This window comes from Megalobrama amblycephala, linkage group LG2, assembly GCF_018812025.1.
Source record: "Megalobrama amblycephala isolate DHTTF-2021 linkage group LG2, ASM1881202v1, whole genome shotgun sequence".
NCBI classification, from domain to species: domain Eukaryota; kingdom Metazoa; phylum Chordata; class Actinopteri; order Cypriniformes; family Xenocyprididae; genus Megalobrama; species Megalobrama amblycephala.
Genome location: NC_063045.1, coordinates 25,261,110 through 25,275,134, shown reverse-complemented (window position 1 = coordinate 25,275,134; position 14,025 = coordinate 25,261,110). Strand labels below are relative to the sequence as shown.

General features: G+C 36.6%; 1 protein-coding gene across 2 annotated transcripts in view; it reads left to right on the top strand.

The window, feature by feature from the left end:
• The window catches only part of senp7b (SUMO specific peptidase 7b), a 47,671-nt gene that overhangs the window by 7,605 nt on the left and 26,041 nt on the right, over positions 1-14,025 (top strand). For both annotated transcript variants that reach the window (XM_048167980.1, XM_048167970.1), the window contains exons 7-8: positions 2,992-3,292; positions 6,603-6,700. In XM_048167980.1, the coding sequence (XP_048023937.1) occupies positions 2,992-3,292; positions 6,603-6,700 (399 nt within the window). The remainder of the gene's footprint in view (positions 1-2,991; positions 3,293-6,602; positions 6,701-14,025) is intronic.

Here is a 14,025-nt window from a genome sequence, read left to right as displayed (position 1 = left end):
CTCTGCCGCCATCTACAGGTTATAGTGGTAATTAAAGTCTTTTTTTAATTTTTAAATGAAAGTGTTTTCTATCAAATGTTGTATTTCCTACATCTTGAAACATTTGGTTTTGCAATATTGGGGACAATTTTAGAAGGATAAACAAGTTGGCTAATATTTTTGGTCATCACATTAAAAATAACATTTGAAGTGCTGGAAAAATGTTGTGTGCGCGTGTCCAATTATAGACACCATGTTTCTTATTTACACGTTCCCATTAGCTTTGTCTTTATTGCAATCAGTTTATTGGCAAATTTATTGGCAAATTAGTTAAGTGTGATAACTGTCAACCATTGATGGTTTTGTGTTGATGTACAGCGAGTACAGAATGACAGCTAACAGTTTACCGTAAATGCCCAAGCTGGCTTAACGAAAACCAGGAAGTAACCGTGCATATGATCAATTTAGTGAAATTATGAATCTTTCTATGGTGAAGTCTTAGCTCATGAATATTATTTAGATACTGGTGTTGCTTCCTGGAGCATCCAGTCATGTTACCTTACCAATATTCATGAAATCACCATTCTACCCAGAAAGGTTATGAGGCAACGTCACTTTGAGCTTATTCATATTTATGAGCCAGTATTTTAACATAATATAGTTTGCAGCAAAGTCTTAGCTCATGAATATTAATTAAAGGTTCTCTAAGCAATCCTGAGCGGAGTAACTTCCTGTTGACGTTCGAAGTGTTGTCAAACAAAACAGAGGCTAGCTAGATCCTCCCTCCTCCTCCTCCTCCTCCCCTCCCCTCCGTGCTTCCTGAAACAGTCATGAACGCGTATTTAAAATCATTCTTGTCGGTTATTGGCTGGAGCATGTTTATTATGTTTCGTGGTCCAGGCTGCACCAGTTTGTTTTTGTTGCCGTTTTTGGAGCTTGTGGCGACTACAGAGACCGCGTTTTTTTACAGTGTGTTCAGGGGACAGGCAGCTAGCGGACAGTGAGGAGATGTTTGCTGTATGTGACAAAAAATGTTTTGGCCTAAAAACATGTGACATCGCTTAGAGGACCTTTAAGGTTTTTGGATTTTCATACCTACTTGTACAACGTCATCAATTTAAATGACGTTGTCACATCACACTTACTTTGTATATGTTGCTACATGAAGAATGTACTATGCCAAAGTCTCGGCTCATCAATATAAATTATGTCATCCTGAGGTTTCCTCAAATGTCCAGGAGCATCTAGTCGTGTTATGTTATTCATGATCTGATCCTTTACTATAGTAGGACTCATAAATATTCCTTAGGTCATAACATCATTTGTAAACTGGTGGTGAATTTACAAATCCTACCATGGCTAAGTGTTGGCTAGTAAATAATAATTAGGTTGACATTGCTTTATAACAATCACAGAGCATCCAGAATAATGTCTTGGCATATAAATGTAAATGAGGTCACCCTGACCATCCAGTCATGTTACCTAATTAATATTCATGAAGAATAACTTCACCATAGAAGGACTTGTAAGGACTTAATGCAAATATAAATAAATATATCTGAATATAATTGTTATACTGATGTGATGTTGCCTCAAAACCCTCCAGTCCTGTTACTTAAAGGGTTAGTTCACCCAAAAATGAAAATTCTGTCATTAATTACATTAAAGGCCCGTACACACCGGGACGAATATCGCATGCGTTTATCGTCAGCGTTTTTCGAGACGTTTTTTGTGTTCACACCCAAGCGATTTTCACCGGCGATGCGCCGAGTGAAAGTGCAAATTCACTCCCTGGCAGTATGTGGCGCTTGTGCTTAATGGTAGTGCAAATAAACATATGATATTAATAAAGTTAAAGAAGATAAAAAAATGCATATATAAAATGGCATATGCCTACATTTATATATATATATATATATATATATATATATATATATATATATAATCGCGCGTGCGCGCGCGATTTTCGATAAACGAAAACATTTCGTTTATCTTCGGAATGCAAATGAAGATCTTTTTCGGAGAGCTTTATGTCCTGCCATTGACAGCTACGCAATTGGAACTTTGATGCTTCAGAAAGTTCATAAAAAGATCGGAAAAACTAATCCATATGAATTGAGTGGTTTAGTCCAAATTTTCCTAAGGGACTCTGTCACTTTTTATGATACACAGATTTAATTTAGGCTTTTACTCGCATGTAAACTTTGATCAGCGAACATAAGTAGAAGCTCAAGAACAGACGTCTTTTGGAAGCTCAAACGTGCTGAGTAACTATGGAAGGATAGAAATCTCTCAGGTTTCATCAAAAAGGTTTGCTTTCTGAAGATGAACGAAAGTCTTAAGGGTTTGGAACAACATGAGGGTGAGTAATTAATTTTCATCTTTAGGTGAACTAACCCTTTAATATTGATTATCTGAGCCTTTACCATCGTAGGGCTCGTATAAATCTTACTGTGGCAAAGTCTTGGGGCATAAATACTAAAGGGATATTTCACCCAAAAATGAAAACTTGCTTTTAATTTAATAAAGTTTTTTTTTTTTTTCTTCAGTAGAACAATATTTTTAGCTGAAACGTGGTGATTCATATAATTAATTCATTCTTATTGTTCTACTGAAGAAAAAAATTACACCTACATCTTGGATGGCCTGAGGGTGAGCAAATTTTCATTTTTGGGTGAACTATCCCTTTAATTAGGTCAGACGTTCTCCCATGCTTCCTAATTAATATACTTGAGCTGAATTTTCACCATAGTAGGTTAATTCATACCTATTATTTTGGTCATACTGACATTGGTACTCATGTAGCAAAATTATGATTCCCACCATGACTAGCCTAAGTGTTAGGTCATACATACTAATTACGTTAAAACGCTAAAGTTGCTTTGTTGCGTTTCTGAAGCATTCAGTCATGTTACCTAATTAATATTAAAATATTAGATCTTTCAAAAGCAACCTTTATGCCATCTGTAATCACTTTATTCTCTTCTGTTGTCCCTTGTATTCTGACTCCAGAATGTAGCAAGCAAAAACAAGAATGGAACCGTGTCGAATGAAGAATCTGTTTCCAAACCGTCCAGTCATGAACCCAGCCTCCATTCAGGCCGCTATGTTCAGGAAGCTCCAGCTAGACATCTGAGGTCCTCTGGAGAAAGAGCCACCACATCTGTGCCTGTTAGAAAAGACCCACCTACTTCCCCACCAGAGGCCAAGAGCAAAGACCCTTTTGGGTCTTTTTACTGCAACAAACTGAGGAGGAAGCCCCACGTTTTCTGCAAGACCTACAAGAGAACCAAGCCCAGCTCCACAGAGCCGAGTACGTTTGTTCTTTTCATTTTATTCTTTCCACCACTTCTCAAACATCGAGGGCAAACTTGCCTTATTTAAACTTTCTTACCCTCCAGGGTTCTGGGTAGTTCATTTAACAGCTTTTACATGCCGTGTATGCCAACTTACCCCATAAACACTTGAAAAAAAGTGAACGTGAGCCTTTGTCTTTAATGGAAGACGTATGTTTTAAACACTCTGATTGGCAGAGGCACCAGACCTTGTTTTTGGAAATGGTCAGGAGGTCAATGAATGCTACAAATGAATGTAGGCATCACAACATTATAATTTACATTATAAAAATGGATATTCATCTTGAGATTTTTTAAAGATTACATTCAACAGTGTAATTAAAGGGGACATAACACACACAATTTCTGACAATCTCATATTAATCTTGAGTACCTATAGAGTAGTATTGCATCCTTCATATCTCCGAAGAGACTTTAATTTGATCAGATTTATAAAAGACAGATACAGTTGTACCACTTCTTTCCGAAAACAGTCAAGCTCCTAAAGCTGTGCTGTGGGGGAAGCTAAAGAGCCACAAGCGCAATATATTTTGCATTATCCCTGGATAACTTTTGATTCAATGTACATTTGTGTTGTTTACATGATATGCACGTTTGAAAACAGAGACATTTGATGCAGTTTTCTTACCGCCTGTGGTTCCGACTCATGACCGGGAACTTTTATCGCTGAGACTGCTCCGTTTTTCAGTTTCAAATGATCTGCAAATCCAGCGTTGAACTGGGCCTTGTTTACAAAACGTTTGTCACCGGGAACAAACAAACACACTTGCACAACTCCGTTAAGAGAGTTGTGCAAGAATAAAAACTGCATCCACTGTTTCCTTAACACTGGGTTCTTTGGGAAGCTAAACAGGGTTATCTTTTCCTTACAACCACAGTCTGTGAAAAGGGTCCAACTGGTGCTCTGCTCCGCATAGTTATGAATGGCCGGTTATATTTATTATATTAATATGTTTCAGCATGCTACAATCATTATATGGCATGAGTTAAGATGGCTATTATATTATATTATAAGCCTATTCCCTAATTAATTAAACAGTTTATCATACAGATTGAAAGCGTGAATGGTCTCCCCCCGCTCCCTCTATGTGCGTGTAGCCTATACATGCATGTGTGCGTGCATGCGGGGGAGGGGTGCGATTTTCTAATAATAATCAAATAATTCCCTGCGATCATCGGATATTAGTTTTGCTTGAAATGCCCATCCCTAGTTTAACAGGGTAAATAAGTATGAAATAGCATTAGACATCCTCTTTAATTTATTAGTGTTTCTAAAGATTAACTTTGAGCGTTAGATGATGGCAAAGGTAATCTAAACGTAAAAATTGGGGAAATGAGCTTGCACAATTACATTGTGAAACCAAATTAACTCAACAGGTAACAAAAGAAGTCTATTTCTGATAACTGATATCATACAGAAATATAGTGCATCCCTAAGTAAATTAGTAAACTTTCACCAATGGATGAAGTAGAATTTGGATTGAGAGATTCAAATTGAGTGTGAATGTAAAAATAAAGTGAAACTAAATTGACCTAACAGGTAAAAAAGAAGCCTTTTCTTATAACTGATATTGTACAGATATATAGTGCATCCCTAAATTAGCAGACTTTTACCAATAGACGAAGTAGAATTTGGATTAAGAAATTCAAATTGAGCGTGAACTCAAAAAGAAGTGAAACTGAATTAACCTGACAGGTATAAAAAAGCTTTTTCTGATAACTGATATGGAACTGATAATATTGTCCACCCCTAAATAAAATAGTAAACTTCCACCAATGCACAAAGTGGAATCTGGATTGAGAAATGCAGATTAAGTGTAAACGTAAAAAAAGAGAGTGAAACTGAATTAAACCAACCAAGACAGTCGGTCCCATTGTTCTTGGAGGCAGCGTCTGTTCTGAGCTGTCATTGGATGAAGGATGACCTTATAAAGATTAATGTCTTTAAGTGTGCGGTGTGCAGAATAGCAGCATTCACTCTCACAATCTAGATTACTAGAATCCTGACCTCAAGCTCTGAGTAAAGCCCATTACACCTCTGTCTGCTAGAGAGGAACGCAGATGTACCATCCTCCTCCTCATGATCAGCTCGTCCTAAACTCTTTATCCCCTATTATAGTTACATTAAAGGAATAGTTCATCCAAAAACTGAAATTCTGTCATTAATTACGTACCTTTGCGTCATTCCAAGCCTTCTGAAGTCATATGACAGCTTTGTTTGAAATACAGCTTCATTCTTCACTAATAATCTTCTGTTCCAGTCCAGATCATTAAGTCAGTGAGTTCATTCAGACTGGTTATATGAACCAGATCAGCTGATGAATTGGAAAGATCTGGCTCAAAAGAATTATTCTTTCGAATTTTCGTTTGTTTTCCTCACACAAAGCTTTTGAATGGCTTTATAAGACTAATTTTATGGTGTTTTTTCATCCTTAAAAGCTTCAGTTCACATTTACTTTTTCCTCTAGTGATGATCTGAAAAAGAGGATTTGAATGGATTGATTCGAATGGCTAACAAATGTCCACTTAGTTTGCAAATCTGTCCAATTCAAGCCATTTTAATATAGCAAAAACAGATGGGCAACATTGAATTTGTTATTGTTTTCTGATGAATTGGTAGACAGGAAGAGGAAGGGAAGGTTGAAAAAAAGAGAGAGGATTACCCATGTCCCCATTTCTCTCCTAAAGCCCATAATGGGACCCAGCCAAAGAGAGGCTTCTGCTACAGAGAAGGAGAGAAAAAGATAAATACATGGTCCAAAATTAACACTCATCAAGTGCCAAATGCAAGTAAAAATTGGCCGGTAACTTTATTACAAACATAATATTGAATTGTAAGAACACAGTGTAGAAACGATCATTTGACCCTTGATGATGTTAATCATGTGAACTTTTCAAATACACATACAAACTGTTTACTGAAGGAAACATCTGTCAAGACTTGCATTTACCTCATTGGAAAATGTAGCATCAGAAGTTTATCTAGGTCTGAAGTTTGTTTTTTTTTGTCCTCCAGAACGTTTAGACATGTGCGGTGTGGTCCATAAGTCTGACACCACTGCTATTCTTCATTTTTTCCTAATTTAATATAAAAGTTTTCATCGCAAAATATACTATCTGCATACAATGTGCAAAACCTTATGATTCATGTTCCAAAGAACAACCTGTGTGCTTCAATGGAAGCAAGAACGTCTGACCCTTTGTACAAAGGCATTTTAACATAATTCTGGTCATTGCTTCTGATTGGTCAATGTCTTTCCCCTCCAGTCGTGCTGTCCAGCGATGATGAAGGAGCTGATGAGATGAATGACGTCTCTGGAAGTTTGCAAGAGCAGCGGATCTCTGAGGGGATCAAGGACACTCAGGTAACGGATTAAGAATAGGTGTAGATTTAAGATATGTCCCTTCTGAAGTTAATGACCGTATGTGAAACATTGCATGCATTCATTTAGCACACAATTTAATTTAAAGCTGATAACAAAAGTCACTATTTATTTTATAAATAATTTATTTATGAATCAAACCCAGCCAGGATGCTAAACAAAAGTCATATCTGGTGACATTTATTATTGATGCTCAACAATTAAAGAGCCTGTATTTATACATAGACTTTACTAAGTCTTGATTTTGTTTTTGGGCTCTACTATAATACACACATTTGACATTGTTGCAGCTTCTTTCTTCCCAGTCTGTCAGTAACGCTCTGGACTGCGTTTCCCAAAAGCATCGTAAGCCTAAGTTGATGGCAATTGTTCTACGATCAACTTAGGCTTACAATGTTTTTGGGAAACGCAGCCCTGTAGTTCCTGTGTCTATTTGGCCCCTCCTTCTGAATAGGGTAATGAGCTCTGTTTGGTTGGCTGGATCAGTGTGTTGAGACTCGTCAACTGTTTTGAGCGTGTCTGGAAAATGTCACACCCCTTACCACAACTGCAAGTTTTAGCACACTACTAACTGAACTCAACCAGGTCCCGTCCCTTTGTTTTGCACATGACTGACTTAAGGTATATTGTGATGTGTTTGTTCCTGGAAGAAAACTCAAGACTACAATGGAGGCATTTCAGGGAGTTCAGAAACAGTGTTTAGTGATATAGAGAATAACTCCCTTTAGAGTGACTTTATGCTTTGTAACTTTGCAGACCTTTTTCATGCTCAAACAGCAACATTATACACTAAAGAAGGCTGAAAATGTAAAAAAGCACAATAGGTCCATTTTAAAATTCTACCAGTCAAACACCGACGAAACACCAATTCACAGGCCAGTGTCAAGACGTATTAAATTAAGTCCATTAAGTGTGGGTAAAGTTGTTTTATTAATTAATTTTTGCATATTTACATTTCCCATGCATGATGTGAATAGAATATAGTTTGTGTTTTAAATAATGGGACACAATTGGTTTTCTTAAAAAAGATACTGAATGCTTTAACACGTTGACAAAATAGCACGTTGACACTGAAAATAAAAGCGTGTTAAACGCAAATGTCTATTTTCTTACGTTTCTTACAAGTTTACGTTTTAAATAGATTAAAATTGCAAGGTTTTTTTACACTGTATAAAAGGGCTGTACACATCTGAATTTTTAAAATACAATCCTCACTCCACCATGCCTTATACAGTTTTCTAAGTGTCCTAAAGCTGGATAAATATGCACACTACTGTTCGAAAGTTTGAGTTTGGTAAGATTATTTATTATTTTTTTACATTTTTGAAGGAAATCTGTTATGCTCACCAAGGCTGCATTTATTTTTTTCCAAAAAAATACAGTAAAAATGGTAGTAATATGAAAATTATTAAATTTTACAACTTTTTACGGTTTTAATACATTTTAACTCTTTAAATGCGCTTTGGTTGAGAGCACACTGATCGTCTCTCAGAGAGCGTGCGATTACTTTATAGCTTAAAATCACTTGTTTTTAAATAGGCATGATGTAAAACGATGTGCGCTAAAGTCTTGTATTGCACTTTGCAGCTCGCACAAATTAAAGGGTTAGTTCACCCAAAAATGAAAATTTGATGTTTATCTGCTTACCTCCAGTGCATCCAAGATGTAGGTGACTTTGTTTCTTCAGTAGAACACAAATGATGATTTTTAACTCCAACCGTTGCCATCTGTCAGTCAAATAATGCTAGTGGATGGGAACTTCTACTATAAGAGTAAATAAAACTTGCATAGACAAGTCCAAATTAAACCCTGCGGCTCGTGACGACACATTGATGTCCTAAGACACGAAACGATTGTTTTTTGCGAGAAACCGAACAGTATTTATATAATTTTTTACCTCTAATACACCACTATGTCCAACTGCGTTCAGCACTCTGCTAGTAAGGTCTGATCGCGCTCTGACAGCGGCAGTGATGTCTCGCGCTTATACTTCAACGAGAGCTAGACATCACTGCCGTTGTCAGAGCGCGATCAGACCTCACTAAGCGAGTGCTGAACGCAGTTGGACATATTAGAGGTAAAAAATAATATAAATACTGTTCGGTTTCTCGCACAAACTGATCGTTTCGTGTCTTAGGACATCAATGTGTCGTCACGAGCCGCAGGGTTTAATTTGGACTTGTCTATGCAAGTTTTATTTACTCTTATAGTAGAAGTTCCCATCCACTAGCATTATTTGACTGACAGGCAGCAGCGGTTGGAGTTAAAAATCATCATTTGTGTTCAACTGAAGAAGGTGAAAAAGTCACCTACATCTTGGATTTTCATTTTTGGGTGAACTATCCCTTTAATGTGGATACTAAGGATGTGAAGCTATTTGCACATTTTGAGAGAGAAAGAGAGAACACGCGGTATCGCTGAATCAATCAAACTGTTTGTGAAATTACATCTCACAGAAAGTTTTAAAATGACTGATTCGCTCTGATAATCTGTTTAGATTCAGCCTACATGCTATAGTGCATAAATGTTCGGTACCATCGGTCCTTGCAATACTGTAGAAAAACAATTACTGTAAGTATTTTAAAATGTTGATACTGACTTAGTACCGAAGTATCGGTTCTCATGACATCCCTACTTTGATTGATCTTCAAATGTCAGTGTTAAAACCTAACCTACACTCTTTGGATAAAGCTTTTGTGTCCTCAAGAATCAGTCTCGAAACTCTTCGTTTAAACTTTGAAACTGTGCCGAAGAACCAGGCTAAATAAATATTTACTCATTTCAACTTATCTTCATGTACATCTGTCTTTTGAAGTCTAGATTTGTTCAGTATGATTGTAGGGTTTCAAATTTACCATTGTTTACAACGGTTCACCAAACTCTATCAACAAATTTCCATGTCAGCATGGTTAGTATTGTTTTCCAAGCTGGACACATCTTCAGTTAGCGTTATTTTTTGTGACAGGCGAACAAATCCACTGTGGGACCCTTGTATGAGAGGCAGTTAGGAATGCAGCATTTTGGATGGTTGCAATTCTCAACTCAAAGTCTTTGAGAGAAGCTTTCGGCTCTTGATCACAGGGTCAGGATGTTTGAGGTTGATTAGAGCAATACGACTCAGATTGGTGTGTCAAGTTCAGTTTGGAATGCAAATGAAATAAGAAACATGTTTCTGAAAAGAGGAAAGGACTGCTGTGTTTTTCTTTTGTGATTTCAAGAAAAGCAGATTTTGTTCATTGTCATTACGTGCAAGGAAATTGAGAATAATACATTCAGATGACAGCAAGTCACTGTAATTACATCTACACATGACTCGAATTGAGCCAGTAATATTCTGCATAATAATTCTACATTAGATTGGTACCATATCAATAAAATGTTTTTTTTTTTTTTTTTTTTTTTTTATTTAATGGAATAAGCTAATACTGAATATTAACATATATTATTATTGTATAATATAATCTAAAAAAAAGTGTATTTTTCCAATGTAAAATTAACACACTACCATTCAAAAGTTTGAGGTTAGTAAGTTTTCTTTTTTTATTGTTTGAAATTGATCAAATGTGACAGTAAAGACATTTATAAAGTTACAAAATTTGTATTTAAAATAAGTTATTTTAAACTTTATATTAATGCCGTCAAATCAATTAATCGCGATTAATTATATATGTATGTGTGTATGCCTGTATATACATACTGAATGTATGTGCATGTGTGTGGATTAGATTAGATATCTTTATTGTCCACACATGTGGAAATTCATCTTCAAACACTGACTTCACAATCCAATACAACAAAATCATAACTTGCAAGAACTACCTGCCCCATGGATTACAAACACATAAACATAAAATAAATATATAAACTAATAACACTAAGACCACAAATAAGATGACTTAAGTTATATTACTGAATAAATAGCCGAACAATCCTTAGTTACATAGTATACATACTTTTATTTAACAAAGTAATAGCTAATGGTATAAAAGATTTCTTAAAAATATTTATTGTTGCTGTGGGTACCCTATATCATCTGCTTGAAGGAATTTTTGAAAAAAATTGTTGAAGAGGGTGAATACAGTCCTGCGTTATTTGTAAAGCTTTCCTCCTGGTCTTATTTATATACAGTTCCCCCAGCTCCAAACAATCTTTGGATTGTTTTCTTATAGATGTAATCTGTGTGCTTAATAAAATTAAGACTACAGTCTAGGATTATCCCTAGATATTTAAAACTATTTACAATCTCAACATGTTGGCCCCCAATTATAACTGGCTGACATATAGATGGCCTTTCCCTAGTACTAACAATGAGTTTTAAAAGCATTTAGTGACAAAGCACTCTTCTTGCACCATGTTACCAGGCGGCCTATATGCTTAAAGTAGGCCCTCTCTAAATCCCCCTTTCCTCTGACCATAAGACAACCATAGCCATAGCCATGTCATCAGCATACTTAAGTAACCTAAAATTACTTTCACAAATCTGCATTTCACTTGTATACAAAGAAAATAATGCAGGTGATAACACACAGCCTTGAGGGACCCCGGTATTCAAAATAACCTCATCAGACATGGTACCTTGTATAGAAACTCTTTAAGGATGGTTAGTTAAAAAAATTAACACAAGGTGTCCATTGGTATCAAGTTTTAATAATCGATCTAATAAAATATCAGTCTTAACAGTATTAAAAGCAGAGCTAAAATCAATAAATAAAATTCTGGCAAATGCGCCAGGATACTGAACATGTTTGCTAATCACATGGAGCAGAGTTAAAGTAGCATCCTCGGTGCCTCTCTGTGCTTTGATCTGACAAATGGGTGTTTGGCAGATGCTTTAAAACAACCCTTTCCATGCATTTACATAGAATGCTGGTGAGGGCAATAGGTCTAAAGTCATTAGGTGATACAGGCTTGCTGTTTTTAGGCACAGGGATGATTGTGGTTATTTTCCAAGAAAGTGGGACAGTATGTGTATCAAGCAAAAACTGAAATAATCTAGTAAAAACACCTTTAAGTTGGTAAGTGCACCCAGCTACGGCCCTCCCTCTTAGACCATCTGGGCAAGGTGCTTTATAAGGGTTTACCCTAGCCAGACAGCCAGATATCTCCTCCTCCATAAGAGTGATGGTATTCCAGACATGGCTACTCACTTGACCAGCCCTATCTAAATATGTGGGTTTTATCAAACCTGCTATAGAACTTATTTAACTCATTCACAGATAAACCAGTATTTGTAAATAGGCTGTGTTGCTTCTGGGTCTCTCTGCATCATAGCTTTACAAGCATCCAATATAATACAATATACAATTATACAATAATCGCCCTGAGTTCTTGTCTTTTGTCTTTAAAAAGTGCCATATTGCCTTGAACAAAAGCAGCCCTTTTCTCACTTAGGCATTTCTTCATCTCATGTGAAACCCAAACCTTGTTATTAGGATATATTTTAACAGTTTTTGTTGGTACAACATTATTCTCACAGAAAATAATGTACAATGTTATTGTTTCTTTTAACTCATTTGCGTTTACACAGTTATTAAAGAAAATGTCCCAATTCGTATCATCAAAACAGTCTCTCAGTCTCTCTTTACAGTCTTCAGACCACAGCACCACTTCTCTTACAGTAGGCTTTTCTTGTTTAAGTTTGGCTTTATATGTGGGCAGCAAATGAATAACATTATGGTCTGATTTATGCAGTGGTCGGCGGGACACTGCCTTATAAGCATTTGGTATGTTACCATAACACTGATCTACAGTTCGCGAAAGCCGTGTAGGACAGTCTATATACTGTTGCAACATTGGTAAATGACCGGAAAGTTCACAGTTATTAAAATCCCCAAGTATAAAGTCGGGTTGATCCACAGATTCCAGCTTCCTCATATTTGGGTCCGGGAATATAAACCACAATAATAGTAATCTGTCCAAATACCCTTGGAAGATAAAATGGTCTGAATGATACAGAAAGCATTTCATAATCAGGAGTGCACACTTTCTCTTGAATGTGCAGTTGTGTTGCCAATTTACTGTCCACAAAGACACACATACCTCCTCCTTCGCTTCAAACTTTGGTTTGCGTGCGATTTCAGGGCAATCGTGCGTTAAAAGCTCAATATCCAGCTGTCCTGCATATCTATGTAGAGATATCAGGTGCTCTCTGGAGTAGGTCACACCTTGCCTAGACCCGGGCAAGGAGTTGCCGATGAAAAACAGCAAAAATAGGGCATTTAAAAATAGCCATTTCCTAGTTATCTCCATAATCCATAGTGCAGGAAGCTCTACAGCTGCCGAACAGCGCCCCGGATGTGTGTGTGTGTGTGTATATATATATATATATATATATATATATATATATATATATATATATATATATATATATATATATATCCACGGTAGGGCTGGGCGATGTATCGAATGCTTTTGTCACGCGCATTTCTTCAGTAAAGCCGGTTCCCTGATTACCTCTAAATCGCCATCACCTGCTTTCAAATGGAGTGGCATTTAATAGACAGAGCCGTAGATCACTGATAAGCCACGCAATATCGCGTTCAATATCGATATGTATCGCTGTCGATATTGAACGCGATATTGCGTGGCTTATCAGTGATCTACGGCTCTGTCTATTAAATGCCGCTCCATTTGAAAGCAGGTGATGGCGATTTAGCGGTAATCAGGGAACCGGCTTTACTGAAGAAATGCGCGTGACAAAAGCATTCGATACATCGCCCAGCCCTAATCCACGGTACATCCTGGCCCACTGTTGAGGTTGACTTCACTTTACTTTGTCACAAAACTATTTTTTTCCCTTGACATTTGATTCAATAATAATTAGGGGTGTAACGGTACACATTTTCGGTAAACAATTAACCACCAATAATCACAATAAGCTCCACGTTTTGTTATTTTCAATAAGAAATTAAGTGTCATCTTTCAAATTCTAATTTATCACAAAATTCAAACAAAATAATGCCTTGTTGATGCTCTTTAATGTGGCGCCTCAGTTCAAGCGGAGCGCGAGGGAATGCTTTTCTCCCTTCCTCTTCATTACTAGTTACAGAATGAACATGAATGAACATTTGAAGGTATGTTGAAAGATACAGTACAACTTACTGAAATGTATCATCTTGTGTAATCGCTCAATTAGTGTTTCAACAGCGGAAAGACAATAAAACGGCTTGTAAACAATGTCATGTAGCATTTACCTCAGGCAAGTCATTCAGTGTCCGCAACTTGTTAGTTCTCTAGAGAAATGAACTGTTTTGCCAAATAAATGCACTATATTAGCCTATATATTCATTATATTTTGCTTAACCTGT